General features: G+C 38.2%; 2 protein-coding genes across 4 annotated transcripts in view; one reads left to right on the forward strand and one right to left on the reverse strand.

Annotated features, from left to right (window-relative positions):
• The window catches only part of LOC101739626 (dnaJ homolog subfamily C member 13), a 468,160-nt gene that overhangs the window by 48,051 nt on the left and 398,918 nt on the right, over positions 1 to 21,191 (forward strand). The window lies entirely within an intron of this gene.
• On the reverse strand, positions 102 to 20,509 carry torso (tyrosine-protein kinase receptor torso). 2 transcript variants are annotated; one of them, NM_001170578.1, is given in 17 exon segments: positions 105 to 353; positions 394 to 774; positions 1,055 to 2,829; positions 3,599 to 3,784; positions 4,255 to 4,392; positions 4,471 to 4,890; positions 4,970 to 5,135; positions 5,662 to 5,860; positions 6,897 to 7,015; positions 8,327 to 8,456; positions 9,597 to 9,760; positions 10,583 to 10,721; positions 11,775 to 11,842; positions 12,261 to 12,525; positions 14,911 to 15,041; positions 15,129 to 15,162; positions 19,922 to 20,298. In NM_001170578.1, coding segments are annotated over 15 exon segments (2,424 nt in total). In that variant the 5' UTR covers positions 20,087 to 20,298; the 3' UTR covers positions 105 to 353; positions 394 to 774; positions 1,055 to 2,729.

A 21,191-nucleotide genomic window follows, 5' to 3' on the forward strand; every position in this document is an offset into this window, starting at 1 on the left:
ATTTGTTTTTTCTTATTATTCAATCAGCCTTGTTTGGTTTTCTTTTTTTTGTTTTATACGAATTTCTGGTGTTCGTTTATATAGAAGTAAAACAAAACATATATTTTTAAAGTTTTATTTGTAATCTTACGTAAAAAACAATCGAGGTAACGTTCCATTAGCCTAAATCTTACAATATCACGACACAAAAAAATACACGACAATAGTTTTGGTCTTATTTGAACATACTTTACGTGATTAGGAGTCGAATCATACAATTAACCCTTTGACTGCCATTAGGGTCACTGATGCCCGTAGGGACGTGCATAGAAAATACACATAAATTAGGGGACGTGACGCACTGAAGTAATGCTCTTGATTTCTGTTACTAAGACATCGGAATATCTAGTAGACTCTAGGAAAAACGAATCCGGAGATACTGAGAATGAATCTACTTCTAAACGACAAAACCATATTATATTAAAAACAAAAGAAGGCAAAGTTAAGAAATCTAAGCGGTTAGTAACAAATTGAACGGTCGAAGGACCACTTGAACGGTCGGTTAGTTCTTTTGTCGTCTATTTTATCTACATATGAGAACGGTCAATTCGTAATTCGTTCCTTGTCGTCTGGTTCGAGTCCGTCTTTTAGGAAGTCAAAAAAAGCACTGCCTGCCGCTAGTCACGTCCGCCCTCGTTCTATTTCTCTCACAGATATCTGTGATTTCTCTCTTTATTTTTGAATCTTGTCAAGTGTGTGTCTTAATCTGTGTCTAGTCGTTGTAGGTCTTATGAGTCGTCTATTATCAAAGGTGGCAATCTGTGCATTGGGACAAAAAAATGTTATTGATATGTCAATACAGATTGATTTGATTATAATCGTCTCCTTCAAAGAATACGGTTCAAAACCTGCCTTAAATAAAGGTTAATACTTAACCTGCTATTTATCTAAGATGTCGTTCAGAAGAGTTTTGTGACTGCCAATGAAATACAAAGTCAATAATTCGTTTTTCTGATTTACCAATAATTGTCCAAAAGTCACATTGCCGGCTTTGATAATAGTCGACTCTTATGTCCTGTCAAAGAGGTTGCACGCCACAACACAAATCGACATAATTACTTCAGTGCGCCATGTAGGGTACTGGTGACCTACATGTGAATCAAAGGGTTAAGACTAGTATTATACTTTAATCTTGCGTTTTTTATTGTCATTATATAATTTCCGACATATTTAGAATACTTCACAATTTTCGTGGTTACAATCGTCCGTAAAAGTACTTTTAATTATGTCTAAGAATCGCGAAAATCGAAGAAAGTACTAAGTCAATCACATTAAGGTAACAGTATCACATTCATTTCGCATTGTTTGGTTTTAGGTAACTATTACTTACTGCTTTCATCTTAACCTATAGATACTGAATTCTCCTATTCAAGTCCTCCGATGACAGTCGAAGGTGTAATATTTTCTGGTGTTTTAATTTTTAGAGCTGGCTAGAGCAATCCGGGTCAGTAAATGTTTGTAACTTTTACGTAATGAGGAAGAAGAAGGTCTCGTCAGAATTATTCTACTTGTCTTAATTAACGGAAGCGGTCAAAAAAACCGTCACACGTCATACTTAGCCTAATAGTACCAAAAATTTATATTTCTATTCAATTATGTTTAAAAAAAATTCATTAAAAATAGTGCTTTCGTTCCATTGATTTCTTAAAAAAAACATCTTAAACGAGGTAAAGCGATCTCAGAAACAAAGATAATTATATCGTAGGTATAGCTTTAGAAGCATTCATGTAGTACTAAAGTTATTGTCAAATTATCAAATTGATTACGGACAAAATCTCTAGTAATTGTCGCATGTTTCTAAGAATTTAATAAGTACACTTATGTTGTCACTTTTCAAGTTCTTATTCTAAACAACTAAAAATTGAGTAATAAAACGTCAATGATCTGGCGTTGGCGATGAAGTTGGAATTGTGAAAAGTGAACAGAAATTATTAATTACATGTCAATTACAATACTGATGAGTCATTTAATCAGTGGGTAAATACGTAAGTTATTATAATATGCAAAGTACAATGGCCAAGTCACCTATAAATACACGTAAATAAATAGAATTGAATGTGTTTTATAATTGCACTAGATTTTTGTAACGAGTAAAGCTGTTTTTTTGAAAATATCGGTTGTATTTTGATTTGTTTATGCTAATGCTCAAAAGATAATAAAGACCTTTGGACTAAATGTGACCAAAATCCCATCGCGCAAGACATTGCTCATCGCAAATGGCGTTGGATAGGACACACTCTACGGCGCAGCGGAGTCAACGCAGCATCAATCGCGTTTGAGTGGCAACCGCTTGGCAGGAGAAGATCTGGTCGCCCTGTACACACTTGGCGACGCACCGTAGAGAGTGAGATGAGGACTGCCAACGTGACCTGGAGTGATGTCAAGGAGCAAGCGCAAGACAGGGTAAAGTGGAGACAACTTGTGAGGGCCCTATGTACCAGCGGGGTACCCTAGGACTACAACACCAACACACAATGCTCAAAATATGGCTCTTTACATTCGACTAAAACAAGCATATTTTTGGTCTGTTTGTTTCTCTCAAGGATTCATTAGTCTTTTTTCGAATTTGGTAAGTGTTATTATAAATTCCGTACAAAAAAAAGGATTCCAAAAAACACTTGAACTAATTGGGTCCTTATATGTCTTGCACACGACAAATTCTCAATTGGTCAGGTTCACGGTTTCAGAAGTCATGCGGTTTTAGTTTGTATGACCGGCGGCGAAGAGTACAGATTGCTTGTTGGATTCACAGGACGTTCGTAACTTTCACGACTCCAAGGTAATTTGCCCCTGAAACAGAATTAGTTTGCTACATATTTAATATAGGTACCTACAAAATTATATTTATATGAAATCAATAGATAAGATGTATTTTAAAATCGGTGTAATACTTTAGAATAGTCGTACCTACGTTTTTCTCTCTTATGTCGCCAACAATAAAACGGGTGAAATCAATATTACAACATTTCAAGGCGGCCAAAATACTTGGTAGAGATAATACCAAACCTTTTTTTAAGTCTCCACAAGCTAATAGATGGCAGTTTATATGAAAGAATTTGAAAACGGGCACAAACAAGTAAAGAATTAAAATCATTTTTACTGATGGTAGGACCTCTTGAGAGTCCGCGCGGGTAGGTACCACCACCCTGCCTATTTCTGCCGTGAAGAAGTAATGCGTTTCGGTTCGAAGGGCGGAGCAGCCGTTGTAACTATACCTGAGACCTTAGATCTTATGTCTCAAGGTGGGTGGCGCATTTACTTTGTAGATGTCTATGGGCTCCAGTAACCACTTAACATCAGGTGGGCTGTGAGCTCGTCCACCTATCTAAACAAAAAAAATCGACTGTTTTTAAACCGCAGTCAGTTCAAATCTAGACAAAATAAGATGAAATATAGGGCATTCTTTATCTCAAGGTACAATTGAAGCTTCGATTACGCGTCTCAAGATGAGATGAATGAATTACTATGCATGTGATATTCTATCACAAACACCAGACTGGCTCTTAAAAAAATACCCTCTCACCGTAAATTAAATTGAAATCGACAAACAGAGACGAACCTGATCAACATTTTGATGTATCTTTGCGGTTTCGGCGTTGAAGGTGCTTCGTCAACATCCACTTCCAGAGTTATATATTCGTTTGCACACGCACTATGCAGCAGGTCGTCGAGCTTCTGGTGCAACTCTGGAAACGTAGGCCTGTCACGAGGACTCGCGTTCCAACAAGCCCTCATAATATCGTACCTGAAATAATAAAATCACACTAAAAAAAATCGGTTGTCTGTAAAGTCGATTTACTGACGATAGTTGAACGTGACAACGTCATAAGAAAATACTGATGGAATGGTTTCATTTTTCAAATGAAAATTTTAATTTTATTTGTTTGATAGATATTTTGTATGAATATAGAGGAGGTGAATGGAAATCACTACTGAACTGATCAAGTTACATTTATTTGTACGCATATATACAATTATGTAATATTTTTTTTACAATGTGCCTCTTTGTCGCTCGTTGCGCGCTCTCGCTTGCACTTCAAGCCTTAATGGAACGCCTCAGACCGAGGTAACGCCGTATGATTCATGTTTTTTCGTGCGTGCAGCCGGCTCCATCGAATTATAAGACGTCACGTCAAAACATTCGGGCCCCAGGGATCGCTATGCATCAAATAAGCTCTGACTTTATCTGTTAGTTTATACTTATGAAAAACTTACAATGGTTTACTACAGTTGACCGGTTTTGGCATCCTGTAACCGGATCTTAACGATCTCACTAAGCGCGCTGCGGGCACCTCTGGATATGGCGAGCCTCCCACTGTTACTATCTCCCATATCACCACGCCGAAGGACCAACTGCAGAAAAATATGAATACCCTTTACTGAATGTTTGTTCCGAGAACACAATATGAAATTAAAAATAATAATACCCACACATCACTCTGCGTCGTGTATACCCTTCTAGTCAAGGACTCCAATGCCATCCATTTCACAGGCATCTTACCGTTTCCTTTCTGTTTATACTGATTCTCTTCGTAAATATCTCTAGATAGACCAAAATCTGCTATCTTTAAAGTCTTATCTTCAGTTACCAATACATTTCTAGCAGCCAAGTCCCGATGTACAATTCTGTTTGCAGCTAAAAATTCCATGCCCATAGCGATTTGACGACAGAAAGAGAGTAAGTCTAAAGGCGTTAGTTCAGTCTCACACGGACCTTGTAACTCGTAAAGTTTGTTAACGACAAGCTTTGTGTGTTCTTTATGGACTTTTAGTTTGGAGGTGTCCATGCTGTCCATATTATTATTGTAGTATTTTGCAGTATGTTTCGACACGATAATGTCCCAAGAGCATCTGTAATATAAAAAATAATAATTAAGGCTTCGTAATGAAAGCAGAATAAAATCGTAATGGAATTCTGCGAACTAACTACCTCAAATAGCTGAGGAGATCTCCTCTACTGCAATATTCAGCGACAATGAGGGGTTTTCGTCCACTACAACATCCAACTAAACTGACAACATGGGGATGAGCACCTACACTCTTCATCAACTCCATCTCAGACCGAAAAGACCTTACTTCTTCCTGCGATGGAAATTCTGAAATTAGAAAACTAAAATGAAACGTGCAGTGTTTACAAGCTCTCGGCACCGCTCCACGTTTGATCGATGGCTTGGGTATGGGCCCGTTGTTTGCGACTTAAATTACTAAATAGATAATTATTGTTCGGCTTTATCGGCAGGCGAAGACTCCGCCTAAACGACCTAATCGTTGAAGGAACTCATATTGTGCACCTATGCTCTGAATTGAATGACGGTTATGATCTTGTGAGTCCGCGCGGGTAGGTACCACCGCCCCGCCTATTTCTGCCGTGAAGCAGTAATGCGTTTCGGTTTGAAGGGTGGGGTAGCCGTTGTGACAATAATGAGACCTTAGAACTATATCTCAAGGTGTGTGGCGCATACTATACTGAGACCTTAGAACTTATATCTCAAGGTGGGTGGCGCATTTACGTTGTAGATGTCTATGGACTCCGGTAATCACTTAACACGAGGTGGGGTGTGAGCTCGTCCACCCATCTAAGAAAAAAAAAAAAAAAACAAAAAAGATTAAAAGTAACGTTACCTTTTAACATTTTAACAGCGACCGACTTGCCTCCCGGCGCGAGAGTGCCTCTCCGCACGACGCCGAAGGCTCCTTCGCCGATAACTTCGTGCAGTAGCACCCGGTCCGAGCGTACCTCCCAGCGATCGTCTGCGCTGCCCGATTCGATGCCGATGATTTCGACATCGTCTTCTTTGGGCGTTTTCTCGTCGGGGTCTTCCTGTATTATATAAAATGGGGATATATCGAGTTTTTTAATATTGAACCGGCTATTTAATTTCATTAGAACCAAAGAGCAACAAGACGAAATAAGTAAAGACTGTCGTCTCCTTTAAACATGACTTCAGATTACTATTTGTAAAAAAAATAATTGATTAATTATTAAAAATATGTATATATATTTATTTATCTGTAATATTTATTAGTTATAATTAAAAAAGTATATTCTAAGGAAGTAAAGCTATTTTAAATTCAAAATAAAAATATTGGATCAAAATTAATAAAAATATTGTAATGTTAAGAGCGGCGCGATAAACAGGGCCTAGAGCGACATCAAGCTAAATCCATCACTGTGTGTATTGCCCCTGGGATTGCTAATACCCATGAGCGATAGTGGCCAAAAGCAGTAAATTTTAAATGAACTTCATAGAGTAACAAAGTGAGTGTGGCGCGCGTACGGCATCTTGCTTACTTTATCGACCAATTACCATGTAATTTTTCTTTGGCATAGTTGTTAAGCTCATGGCCTACCTCAAGTTGAGCACTTACTACAGAAATGAGCTAGATATTTTAAATGCTCTGGAATAACGACTATTCGAATGTTTTAAACGGTGACACCCTGTATATCTTATTAGTTGCAGTTGGGTTGCGATATGTGGAGGTTAAAAAAAAATAGAAACACATAAATAAATTTTTTATTTTATTTTACTTCTGGTATGTTTTTTCCAACATCTCGATATTTTTTGCTATCTCCCTAGTTTGCATGACGTCATTCGCCGACCAGGTTCGCAGATATTTCCGACGGGTTTATACAGTAGGTGTTGTTTTTTTTCCCCTAACTATGCTGATAGCCTTGAGAGGCTATTTCAGCTTCGCCCTAACATGTAGGTGAGCTCACGGGGCTCAAACCGGAGTGTTGCTAACCACTGACTCTAGCAAGAGCAATGCAGAATCTACCACCGGATCGGAAACGCGACCCACTGAGAAGATCCGGCGAGACACTCATTGGGCCGTAAGTAGGTGTTGTGTGTCTGTACCTGTGACACGCGACTGGTAGCGCGGCGGTGTCCACAGCACAGCAGGGTGGCCGCGAGCAGCCCCCCCGCCGCGCACCCCGCGCCTGCCGTGGCGCCCGCCCACACCCAGCGCAGCATGCCTGCCCACCACACTCACTACAACTGACATTCACTACACTAACCCAATGTGCTCAACGTTTCGCTCAACATTAAACTAATAAGCGAACATTGGTTAATAGTACATTGTGCACCAAGGGAGAAAAGTTGGACATTTCCTCTCGCGTGTAAAATTGCCACCCGAGCCGAAGGAGAGATAAAACACGCGGGCTGAGATGTCCTACTTTTTTCCCGCGGTGCACCTACTATTTTTTCTCCTACCAGGCCGAAAGTTCGACATAGTAAAAAACTTAGCACCCGTGGAGTACCGAGCCGGGGTCCATGGGCGAAGCCCTGGCGGGTCGTAATAAAAAAAACAATTTAACTGTTTTTTAATTTTTAAATAAACTACTACTTTGAATAAGAACTGTCTGATGAACTCATCTTTGTTTAATACTTCACTATTAAATTTTATTGCCTTTTGTTTATTTCACTTTTACACTAAAGACAATATTGCAAATTACCCGAGCACAACAATGACCGTGAATCTTAGCTGCGTGAGAGCAGACGTAGACACAAACGCGCATGCGCACTTGTCAGTACCCAGGGAGAAAAATGTACACTTTCTTCCTTGTACAGCGGGAGGAAAACCGAACTTTCGGCGTCGGTAAGAGAAAAATTAAATTTAAGTCGAGCGGAATGCAACTTACATTACAATACTACAGCTAATTTGTATAGTATTTCGAAAGTCCAACTGATATTTATAAAAATGATATGTGTTTATTCCTATTAAGACTTACACGTTATTTCCAACTAAATTAGGTGGATTTTGGACACGAATACATATAGGTATAACCATGCTGACATGCTGACTGATATAATAGACGGCATAAATAGACAAGATTTTAGTTTTTATATATAAAACTCAATAGAATTTTCGCCTTCATACGTAAAGTTGAGCGTTCAAATTGTGATCACTATGAATCCCGTAAACCCTTCGATCAACAATAGTAACTATTGTTTAAATAGTAACTATTGTTGATCGAAGTGTAAACCATTTAAGCCCAGGAGAGCTCCCCTTCTTAACTAAACGAATTTATACAAAATCAATAACAACGCTTGCAGTTTTATCAAACAAACATTTACCTAATTCGTAAAATGGGTTGTGTTGTTACTGGATTTTGCTTTATAAAAATAAAAATAAATGTTTGTTTGTTTGCACGTGCTCTATGCGTTCGGACGTTGTTTATTAGATTGTTAAAGAAAACAATAAAGGGTATATCATCGTATCTATTATACACAATACAGCAATACTATATTTAGGAGTTAATTAAATGTAAGCTCTTCATATTTACCTGGAGTAAAAGCTCTTCTACTCGTGTGGGAAGCTTTTTGTCCAATTATTGCATAAACCGAAACATTGTAGATTTTGCCGGCGCTAAGGAACGTGTTGGGTATATTTCTAAATGTAGTTTCAGTCGCGTTCTGTTATAAAACAATACTATTTTAGATCTAAAATATATTTATAATTTTTTTTGATATATTAACTAGGTCCAGAGGCAGCTCTGAGCTCATGGCTCAACAGATTTTAAGTGACAATCGAAGTCACTGTGACCTGTATGCTTATTAGGAGTTTTTTAACGCTTTCGATAACGTAAAAGTTAACTCAAATTTGTTGCAGTTGTAACAGCGCACCTAGCGGCAAACGTAGGCAACTCAACACAAATTTGAGTTAACTTTTACGCTATCGAGAACGTTAAAAAACTCGCACTAAGCACTCTGAATGCCATTGTCAGCCTTGAAGCTAGAGATTACAGTTTTAATTAGATTGGCACAATAGTGAAGCCAAAAAATATGAATGCTTCACGACCCAAGTAGAAATAGGACGGTGGAATCGATCAGTGAGGTCTTCCAACATGCCCACACCACTAATTTAGTTAAATTAATAAGTAGAAGATTAACGAATTAGGTAGCTAAATAGGAAAGTAGAATAGGAAAGAATACACGATAAAGTTTATTTAAAACTATTTGTATCATGGACCTGCTATTATTATAATATGGATGCCATTTCTTTTTTTATTAGAACATGAACGAGAGTTGGAGGAGAGATAGGTTGAACGAGAATCAGAGTCCACCTGGTTTAAAGTCATTGCCGGGGCTCACAGATTTCGTATACGTGGGACAATAAGTCGAGGTCTTAATTGTTTGTATATAGGCTATAGCATACTTCAATGCTATTTTATACTTCCAAAAATTTCACTTCTAAGTTTACTATCGCAAATAACCAAATACAGTATTAGAATTATCAGGCTCAATAAAACATTTATTTGTGTTTTATAGTGTGAGGTTTTTTTTCTATCTAAGCTGAGAGCCTTGAGAGGCTATATCAGCGTAGCCTTAACTAGTAGGTGAGCTCACGGGGCTCAAACTTGATGATGTTGCTAACACGAACCCTAGCAAGAGCCGTGCTTCGCAGAATCTACCACCGGATCAAAACGCGGACCCACTGAGAAGATCCGGCGAGAAACTCAGTAGGCTGTGTTTGAGGGTTAATTTACTCGTCGAGCCCTTTGTCGCAAGTGACGGGTACGGTGTAAGGGAAAACAAATTAGTTTATATACATACCCCGGGTAAAATAATCGATCTTATCATATTAGCTCGAACGGTCACATTATAAATCTCCGGTTGAAAATGTGGCTTCGCCCACGCTACGTTGATGTTCCACCAGCCCCGCAAATCTTGATCGGCGGCTATGGCCACGTCTTGTGGAATCTCCGGTTCCATGTTATCTGTTCATTATAAAGACAATGACATTAATAAATAACGTCATTTAATGTACTTCCCTCAGATAAGATAACTACCCTTATTCACTCTTAATTTAGATAAAGTAGAGCAATATTAAATAATAATAGATTTGTGGTCCAGGGAAAGGTACCAGGAGAAAGATCACCTATTAGGTGGACTGACCAGATAAAAGCGGCTATAAATGGCCATCAGAGTGGCCACGCCAGAGTGACACGCCTCCACTCCATCAGGAGTGGAGGCGTGTTCTGAATCTTGCCAACAACACTTGAAGTGATGACCACGACCACTTTGTCAAGAGTGGTACCGACAAATAAGAAGAAGAAGAAGAATATTCACCAAGTATGCACCTCAAAAAACAGAAACAAGATATTTGGCTGTGTAGTGTCAATCCAACGTGGCCTACTTAATCAGCTTCCGTCGCTGTCGTAAAAGATCGCTAAGCCAGGGTCGGAGACAGCAACATTCTCTAACCAGCATACTACCAACCCGTATTCCTTGGTATCGTGAGCCCGCAATACCATTATCCTAACTGCTTCGTCCTACTATAGGACAACCTTATTGTGCAGTAATAATTGAGATTTGTACTTTATCTCTTGCCGATTTACGCTGTGTTGTTTTAGTGATCCTTTATTTAGTTTCAGCATGGCCAAAATCCTTATATACTGCTATTTGGAAAAAACCAGTTGGGATTTTATGTATAATTTACGAAAAAAAAAACTTCGAAGAATCGTGCGGTCAGATTACAGTCGGTTTTTGGGAGAGCTTTTCATTCGAATTTTTTCCTAGTAAAATAAATTATAACTTACTTAAAAAACATTCGGGCAATTCGAAACAGGATGGAGTTTTGTATTTGTGTTTCGTGGTTCCGTGAATACCCTTCACGTGAATTTCACATTCGTCATTCAAAACTAGATTTTCCACATCAAAGCTGGGGTGTGCTGTTGGCTGAAAATTAACTAAATTTTATTTACTTTATACAAACCAGAACAAGGTATATTACAAAAGAGGAATCAAATCATTAATCAATCGAATTCATTTAATTTATTTTTTATTTTTTATTGCTTAGATGGGTGGACGATCTCACAGTCCACCTGGTGTTAAGTGGTGGTTAAGTGGTTACTGGAGCCCATAGACATCTACAACGTAAATGCGCCACCCACCTTGAGATATAAGTTCTAAGGTCTTAGTATAGTTATAACGGCTGCCCCATCCTTCAAGCCGAAACGCATTACTGCTTCACGGCCGAAATAGGCGAGGTGGTGGTACCACCAAATATATACATTTATTGACATTTGACACAAAACGTGAACTACTTATTCTGAAACATGGGTTCGAAGACTCATTTGTGTTGCTTATAGCTTGTCCCATCGTACAAATCGCAGTGCATGTTTCTTCTGCGGCAAATATACCTAGCCAAAATAAAATAAAAACGGATAAAGTTGATGACGCAATAGTAACAGACATCCTACTAGGGTTAATAATCACCAGAGCTAAATAATGTCTTCTAAGGTATTTTCTATGTGGTTATGTGAAATTATCTCTTCCCGTGATTGTGATAAGAGACTAAGAAATTCTGGCACTTACTGGCGAGGCATATTGTGCTTCTCATCAGATGGATTGTGAGCTCGCCCTAAAATACTGCATAAACAAGGGTAATAAACATTCAACGTTTTAAGCCATATCGTAAAATTATTAAGCTCTTTTTTGTTGCCTATGTAGGCAGACGTACATACGACCCACCTGATGCTAAATGGTTATCGTCACTCATGGACGTTAGCAATGCCGGGAGCACAGCCAAGACGCTGCCTACCAATTTTTTTAAAGTTTATTTCGATGGAGGCTAATATTACAGTAACTTTAGATTTGTGTTTTTATAGTCAACCAGAGCTACCACAATATTAACGCATTACATTTGATTGGTTATTGTATTAGTGGACGACTTGTCAATATTTGTGAATTAAAACAAATTCTAATCGAAATATTACAGATAAAACATACCCATATCTTAGCGTGCTTCATGTTCGTGTTTTGGCAAATATTCGCGATATCAAAGCATAGGTCCCGATCTGAAAATAATAATTAGTATTAAGTAACTAGCTGACCAGGCAGACATCGTAGTGCCTCAATCAATCAATAAATAAAATAAACTTAAAACAAACAAAATGAATCCGTCCGACGGGGGGGACATCAAAGGGAAAACAAAATTGTTATTTATATTTAATTCCGAGCATTTTCATATTTATCTACCTTTTAAACCTTCTCGGGACTTTCAAAAATAATTCAAGACTAAAATTAGCCAAATCGGTCCAGCCGTTCTCGAGATTTAGCGAGACTAACGAACAGCAATTCATTTTTATATATAAGTACATATATAGATAGATAAAGATAAATAGTTAAATATATATTATTATCGGTTTCAATAATTTGAAATTTTAGCTGCCTGGACTACTTATTGTGTTATGTATTATATAAAGTGAAACTTACCACCTGTGGTGTTCCAAACGAATTTTCCGTTGATCGTATAGGAATCGTTGCCTAAGATTATGTATTGGAACTCCTGCGTCACGTTGTACTTTATATCGTCCGGTTGTTGATTGCGCTGATCAAACTTTAAAACGATCGGACCTTCCATCCAATCCTGAAGCGTCCCATACTCGTCCAAATAGGTCGACCAGATCTGGTATTCTTTATTTGCGGTCGTTATCAGTTCTCCGAATACATTATTTGGTTCGATTAGCGTGAATGGTATCTGAAAAGCCAATGTAAATCAGGTCGGTGAAATAAAGGAGCTTGAAAAGGAAATCATTCGTTATGTAACGTTACGTTATGGCTCTAGTGTTGTGAACAGTTTTTTTTTTTTATTGCCCTTGTAGGCAGACGAGCATGCGGCCCACCTGATGGTGAGTGGTTACCGCCGCCCATGGACTTCAGCAATGCCAGGGGCAGAGCCAAGCCGCTGCCTACCGTTTAATACTCTCCACAAGCCTCGTTTGAAGAAGGACATGTCATAGCGCTCGGGAAACACCGTGGAGGGGAGCTCATTCCATAGCCGGATCGTACGTGGCAAAAAAGACCTCTGGAAACGCACTGTGGATGACCGCAGTGGCTCCAGGTAGTATGGATGAACTCTACTCCGGTGGCGGGCGGTGCGATGGTAAAAACGAGATGCCGGTATCATCTCGAATAATTCCTCAGAGCACTCCCCATGGAACATACGGTACAAAATACAGAGGGAACCGAAGTCCCTCCGCAGGCCCAGAGGTTCAGTAACTAATAAATTCATATAATCAATTGTCGCCTTTACAAAATGTGTATAAGTTTGATTAACACCTTCACTGCGGAATAGACCCACCCATACCGACCCGTCGCGGTACTTTCAGATAGTGCGAACGAAGAAAGCTACGTCACTCTCGCTTGTTCAGACTGATTAGAGTTCGACACCAACAACTCTAAACTATAAATTGTATAAAGTATGTTTTGCAAAGTTATAGCATCTTAATCTACCCTAGTGCTGGTGGGTCGAGAAAGACCTGCCACGCAATGGTAGCAATATCGTTGGGAGGCATTTCGATACGCCGCTGCACCAGAAGTTTTATGATTTTACTTGCCGCAGCCAAGATATTTAAATCACTAGCACGTTTTGTAAACGAATGAATTGAACGACTCATGAATAACTCAATATCAAATTCAGTTCTGAATTTTGCGACCTCCATCAGAAACATGCAAAGTCGATTCGACGCGCAGTAACAATCTTGAGAAATGTCGCTCATATTTTTCAATAGTTTCAACCTGAGCAATATAATATTTATAATGAGTTTACATCGGAATTTTCCTAACCAAAACAATATCGGGCGCCGAATATATGAATAAGTGATGAGATTTAAACATTTTTAAATGCATGACGTTTTATGCATCAGATTTTGGCAGTTTTATTGGTTGATGTTAGTAGTTACTATTTTATTGGGTATACAGAAAGTTTGTGGAAAATCTCATCAACACCAATTTGACATCAGTGATAAAAATGCAATATTCGTACTAAGGCATACGGATATAAAGGTATCTTCTAAAAATTCTTCCTCTTCTTTCTTCTTTTTCTTTTATCAGCCCACAGACGCCCACTGCTGGACACAGGCCTCCTTCAAGCCTCGCCACAACGATCGGAACTGCGCTGACTGCATCCAACGGATCCCCGCGAACCTCAATAGGTCGTTGATCCATATTGTAGGGGGCCTATCCATGATATGTCTTATGGTACGCGGTATCAATAAATTATCAACAAATTTAATTAATCATGAACCTTCTAAGAACTGTTGAATTACTTTTCAAAATCTAAGCCAACCAAATAACAATAAACCGTTTATCATTTCGTTAACGTTTATCGCACGACTGAGCCCGCATAGACACCGGAATTCAGTTGTAAAACTGTTAAATATGCAAGTTTCCCTTCGTTTGTGCACATGGATATGAATTTTAGCATGTTTTTACAATTGAAGATGCAATTTCGAAAAGGGCACATGTCGCATATTTTGTCAAATACGTTTTTTTATATACATGTAGTTTTAAAGCTTACCTACACTCATTTTATAATAATTCCAGTAATTTTCAGTTGCTAATTAACACTATAATATATCTCAAAAGTTAATATTTTAAATTTTACACTGCCTTAGAAACTAATCGGTTTTTTTCATTTCCTGAACATTTTACATTTTCAGAGATGTGCCCTTTTTGAAATTGCATATTCAATTAAGAAGTAAGTATATATGATATATACAGTAAAATAAAAAAGTAAAATAGTTTACTTATGTAAACTTTCAAATGATGAGAAATATGTGTTTGTACTCTGAAGTGCGCGTGAAATAACTCCTAGGATAGATAGCTTTCAAGCCAGATATCTTTTTGATTTACGACAGAATGGATTTGCATTTAGCAGACTCTCCAGCAACAGTAAAATTAAAAAATATCAAAAACTTAGCTCGTAAGACACAGGCGGCAAAACATTTTAATAAGAAAAAATTATAGAATTAAAGAATTAATAAGTAAATAATGATATGTCCTATATTGTTGATCGTTTGCAATCCATAATCATTGTTAATAACTTATGCGCCTCACACTATTCACACATTTCATGACTTACTGGATCGAAGTTATCATGTTCCATTAAAATGAATAGTTGCCAGTGCTCCGAGGGTTCGGTTTCAAAACGTATAGAGTTTTTTGATTGACATCTAACTTTCACCGTCGAAGGTATATCTGATATTCCAGTTTCTGAAATGAAATATTTTAATTTGAAACAAAGCAAATTTAGAAAAAACTAAATTACTTTTCATTACTAGCCGAGAGTGTACTTCTTACCTTCGAAGTTTGTTTTACAATCGGCCAACGAGGTCTGAAAAGAAAAACGAAAAGAAGTTCAATACTAGGAAGTACAATACAAGGTTACATAGATGGGTGGACGAGCTCATGGACCACCTTGTTTTAAGTGATCATCGAAGCCCATAGACATCAACATCATGAATGCCGCAACCCGCCTTAAGATCTGTTTTAAGTCTCAGTGTTTACAATACATCGGCCCTCTGAGTTTCTCGCCGGATCTTCTCAGCCGCGTTTCCGATCCGGTGGTAGATACTGCGAAGCACTGCTCTTGCTAGGGTCAGTGTTAGCAACACTCCGGTTTGAGCCCCGTGAGCTCTCACCCAGACACGTTAGGGCGAAGCTGAAATAGCTTCTCAAGGCTATCAGCATAGGCAGGAAAAAAAAAACAATACATCGAAGAAATAGGCATGGTGGTGGTACCTACCCGTAGGAGCTCACAATATGCCCTGCCACCAGTAGTAGAACCACCAGTAAAGGATGAACTGTTAACCGTATAGCTTCCGTAATAAAGCGATGGAAGCGTCTGGTACGTATTTTTGCTTCATATTTCCCGTTTAAAGGTCGTTGCGATTGTATCATAGCCGAAGTGAATTTGTTTGTCAACAACGGTACAGGAATACCGAATGTCACTAAAATGATGGAGGGTGAATTGTCGGTGCTTCTTTTTTTTTATTGCTTAGATAATTACGCAATGCACCAGTAATTACGCAAATTATAATTTTGCGGGTTTGATTTTCATTACACGATGTTATTCTTTCACCGTGGAAGTCAATCGTGAACATTTGTTGAGTACGTATTTCATTAGAAAAATTGGTACCCGCCTGCGGGATTCGAACACTGGTGCATCGCTACATACGAATGCACCGAACGTTTATCCTTTAGGCCACGATGACTTATACAGGGTGGCCCATAAGTCCTTTGATATGAAAAAAAATTATTAAAATAAAACTAATTACATTATGAATTAAATTTTTATTTACATAAAAAGCTTAAAAAACGGGAATTATTTTTTGAAAATAACATCTCCTAAATGTAATCCGTTGCGATCACGGCACTCTTGCAAACGACGTCTAAAATTGTCGATGACTGCGCGGCACGTCACTGCTGAAATGCTTGTCATTTCTCTGCGGATGTTTTCTTTTAGGGCCTCAATTGACCGCGGGTTTGTGTCGTATACTTTAGCCTTAAGGTAGCCCCACAAAAAAAAATCCATCGGGGTCAGATCTGGACTACGTGGAGGCCAGGAAATGTCTCCTCTCTTAGAGATAACTTTGCCAGGAAAAAGTTGACGGATAACGGGCATAGCAGTGTTAGAGGTGTGAGAAGTGGCCCCATCCTGTTGAAACCACGTCCTGGCATTAAAGCCTGAAAAGTTTTGCAATTCTGGTATGAAAAACTCTTCGATCATAGCCACATATCGCTTACGAGTTGACTGTGTCGGATTTTCGCGAATAGACTGTGTCACTGTGTCTATGTTTTGTTCCGTACGTGACGTCCTTGGGCGACCCAACCGCGGTTTATCTAACGTCGAACCGGTCTCCTCGAACTTAGCAACCCAGTTCTTAATCGTTTGAAGAGTTGGAGTGTCGTCAAAGTTGTGTAAACCTTTGTGTTCTCGAAATTTACGCCGCGCAACGGTTGCCGAATTGTCGTTTTTATAAAACTCGCGCACACAAAACGCACGGTCCGCTCCGGTAAAACGCTCCATCGCGACTAAATTCCCAGAAACCGAAGTTACTCCCCACGCTTCCCCTGCACCGCTCACGCGCGCCCTGTTCGTTTTATTCAAATTTTACTTTTCAAAGGACTTATGGGCCACCCTGTATATTCTTTGATTGGTTTGGAAAGGTGAGATCACATCTGACCTTGTGTTAAATGAGTGCGAAGTTATTTTTTTTATTGTATAGATGGGTGGACGAGCTCACCGCCCACCTGGTGTTAAGTGGTTACCGGAGCCCATAGACATCTACAACGTAAATGCCGCCACCCACCTTGAGATACGAGTTCTAAAGTCTCAGTATACGGCTGCTCCGCTCTTCAAACCGAAACGCATTACTGCTTCACGGCAGAAATAGGCGGGGTGGTGGTACCTACCCGTGCCGACTCACAATTCAGAGTTAAGATACCGTCATTTGAAATGTAAATTAAAGTGATTTATTTTATTCGCCGAGTGAAGGACTTGGAACTAGGGCATTGCACTGTTGAGTCAAAACGTAAGCGGTGCACCTTCATGGGTCAGTGGTGCCGACCAGACAGGTAGCTGCAGACTCGTTGCAGTCAAAAAGTCTGTTTTAGATAGTACATCCTGTAAAACCTCGCTCACACATATAAACTAAATACTAATATATAAATCTATAGTGGTTTTTACGGATGTTCCGTTATGACTACTGAACCATGCATCCGATTGACTTGAAACTTGGTATCCGTGTAGAAAATACATGTACTTAATGGATAGGCTAATATTTATATGAGTGTTGGACTCCCTACACCAGTTGCGGGGGCGTTAATTATGAGAATCTTTGTGGGGATGAGAAATAATAATGTTAATTTTAAATGCCCAGCGAAGCGGACGGGTAGAGCTAGACAGCTTATAAAATTTTACTAACAGTCACATTTACTGTTCCTTATGTTGTTGATAAAAAATCCTTAAAGAAAGCGTCGAAGTATCTCTTTTGTAAAGGTTTTTTTTTATCTTGTCTCTGATTTTAGATCTTAAATTGATATACCACCAATCAAAACCTGTAGTTAAAAGACTCTCTGGCTGATTGATGGGACGTGATAGATGCCCCGGACTTCGTGGAAAACTTTTCTAACATCAGTTCTCATTGGCCACGTGACTATTTCTTTGTGGTAGAATCGTCTTATTATAGCGCGCGCTGTGCATTGTGTAAACACATACCCTACATATCTCGAATGAGTATTTTTTTTTTGTTCCTACATATGCTGATAGCCTTGAGAGACTATATCAGCGTTACCCTAGCGTGTCGGTGAACCCTTAGGGCTCAAGCCGGAGGTTTTATTGCTAACACTGGCCCTAGCAAGAGCAGTGCTTTGCAGAATCTGCTACCGGATCGGAAACGCGACCCACTGAGAAGATCCGGCGAGAAACTCAGTGAGCAAGAGTCTGTCTTTACTCCAGTTGCAGGTAAACTTAGGGTGTTTTTTATTGTTAGAGGAGTACCGAAAGATAGTGAGAATATAACCTCACTTTCATTTAGCGATAAATGCCTGAACCGAAAAAAATCATCCGGGATCCAAGGCCATTTAATATCAGCGACGTGACCGATATTGTCGTATCACGGGTACAGACGATGATGTAATATTGGATTAATAACGAAAGACAGTGCTTTTTTGAATTTACGGTAAACACTAACTGTATGAGTTTGTATGTTGTTATTCATCTTTGTTATTGATAATTTAAAAATTAAATAAATCACTAGCTACTTAATCAACAATTACTTATCTAAACTGTTCACCTGTTGACGGAAACATAAATTGAAATACGATACATTAGTTCAAGGGTAATCGTTATTTTGTTTGCGAATATCATTTGTGTATGAGCAAGCCTTTAGCGATGGCATCCACAGGTATTTCACAGGTCACGTCGCAGCGTCAATGAAGTAAGTTAATTGTTGTGTTATATTGTTTACAGACTACATCGCATCTCATTAGCGGCCCCTTATTTACGGACTTTATCTCCAGATGAATGAGTAATACACTAAGTCTAGTAACAAACTAGCAGTCTCACTTTCTCTTTTTGATCGTATAGGCAAAGAGGTGATAGACAATGGAATTTAGTAGTAATTAAGAGCGTGCTTGTAATGATTTTAGAAAGACTTCATTATTGATATAGGTTGAGGATTTTTGAAGCACGGTTTCTCTGCAAATAAATAAAAAAATCTTCAAATGTTAATTTCTAAAGTTCATCAAACAACTGACTCTCTAATTTTTTTATTTACGTGAAATAAAATTCGGAATAAAAGAAGAATTAGAAAGCTTCAAATATTAATACGATTGGATACCCTCTGATCAATTTGTATTTTTATCAATAGACAATATTAAGGTTAAATTCATGTGATTCATGAACTAAATTACCATGAATAACGACTGCCTATAGCCGATTCATATTAGTATCTGTGTCAGAAATGAGTGCTATTTTTTAGTCTATCGATTGAGATAATTTTAGAGCTATTAAGTGTTTTCGATCTAGGACGTTTCTTGTTCCAGTTATGTTATTTATTCGAGGCGATCAAATAAATAGTAAAACCAAATAGAGTAAGTGGATTTCTTATCTCTATTATTGTTAGTACGAGTACGCTATGTTCAAGAAGTTTATGCAAAGAAAAACGTTGTTAAAATTGAAGGTGAAAGTATTGAAATATACGAATTTTTAAATGACAAATAATGAAATCTATAAATTAGTTTTTGAATGAAACGTTGTTGTAATGCAATTTTATTTTAACTGAGTGACTGAGAAGCCACATCCTAAAATAGCGACCTTTCAAAAAGGATACATTCATTATCGTAGAGTTAAACGGTTTTTAAAGGTTCACCACACGTGGAAACACTTTCTCTGCATGCTATTAGATATTTCATTTAATGAATAATTATTATGTAATTTAATTAAAAAAAATAATTAAACAATTATATTTAGGAAAGTAAAGGTAGCGGCTGCACGTATTTATTGAATCCTTTAATTTCCTATGCAATTTTTTTCATTTAGTTGTATGCTTTTGATCTATTTATAAAATCTGTAGATTGATATACATTACCCAATTAAGATAGTAGTACAGGCTGTAGCAGACGTCTTGCTCCAAGTATTTCAGTAGTCCTGGCGCCGGTGGATACCTCTGACTTACCACCTCACCACATAAACTGAATATTATAAAGCCCGCGAAAATCAAGAAAACTCTCGACAATCTACCTTCCGAATACATTGTCCAAATCGATTACAAAATCTAAATAAATACGCGTCAATATCAATCATTAAACGCCGCATCGAATGTTACAAATATTTATTGTTTTATAATATTTATTTGTATTAATGTGATTTTATCTTTGGTTTATGTGTAATTAAATCCTTTTAGGAATTTCACGGATACAATGAGTTGTATGTAGTGAAACCGTACGCGTTTGATCTCGGAACGGGACTGGACACGTCGAGAAGCGACACGGAGCTTTACACGGCTCACACGCTGCCCACTTTAGACCAATACCAGGACTTGTTCCAATTACGTTCTTTTATTTGTGATCATCTATGACTTTACCGACGCTTTGGTCTAGTGGTTAGTAAACGTGCCCTTTCAACCGCAGAGTCAGATGTCGGCTCGCGGTTGGATTAATCAAAAAAAAAATACTAGAGGTCCCGCAGTAGTCAAAATTCGACTATAAATAATTGGAATTGTAAGTTTGTACACTATTATGATTATATTTTATACTTCTATAATCACAAATTTCGCCAAGACTACACTATAAAAAATATTAACAAAGGCAAACAATATTTAATCTATTCTCAATTTGACAACAGACGCCAAGAACAAAAGTTTGACAATAAATAGTATGCATGCGTGTGTGCGTCAAATACATGGTATGTAGTGTGTGTAATGTTTTCTTTATTGATTTAATGAATCTTTTAATAATCTTTTATGCATTATTTTAAAAAAATATTAGAATTGTGCACTTCTTCTCTACATTCTCTATAAGTGTGGAAAATTTCATACTCCTCCGTCCGCGCAATTTTCGTAAAAAGTGATTTCAAAGTTTTTGCTTCACGTATTAATATATTGATATTTTCGTGGTCGAAGACTGTTCTTGTTTGTAAGTTATTTTTGTTTTTTTTTTATTGCTTAGATGGACGACTTCTGCGCGGTACCGTCCGAACAGCTGGACAGCACGCGAGAAGCCAGGGGCCTACGGAGCTTATTACGAATGGGAAATACACCAGTCATGGGGAGGAAAGCGACCAGATCACAAAGCCAGAATTAATTGACTGTAAAAATTTTGCTGGGCTTGCAATCTGCATACCCATCTTAATGCTAGTTA

Source organism: Bombyx mori, chromosome 19, assembly GCF_030269925.1.
Source record: "Bombyx mori chromosome 19, ASM3026992v2".
Classification (NCBI taxonomy): Eukaryota; Metazoa; Arthropoda; class Insecta; order Lepidoptera; family Bombycidae; genus Bombyx; species Bombyx mori.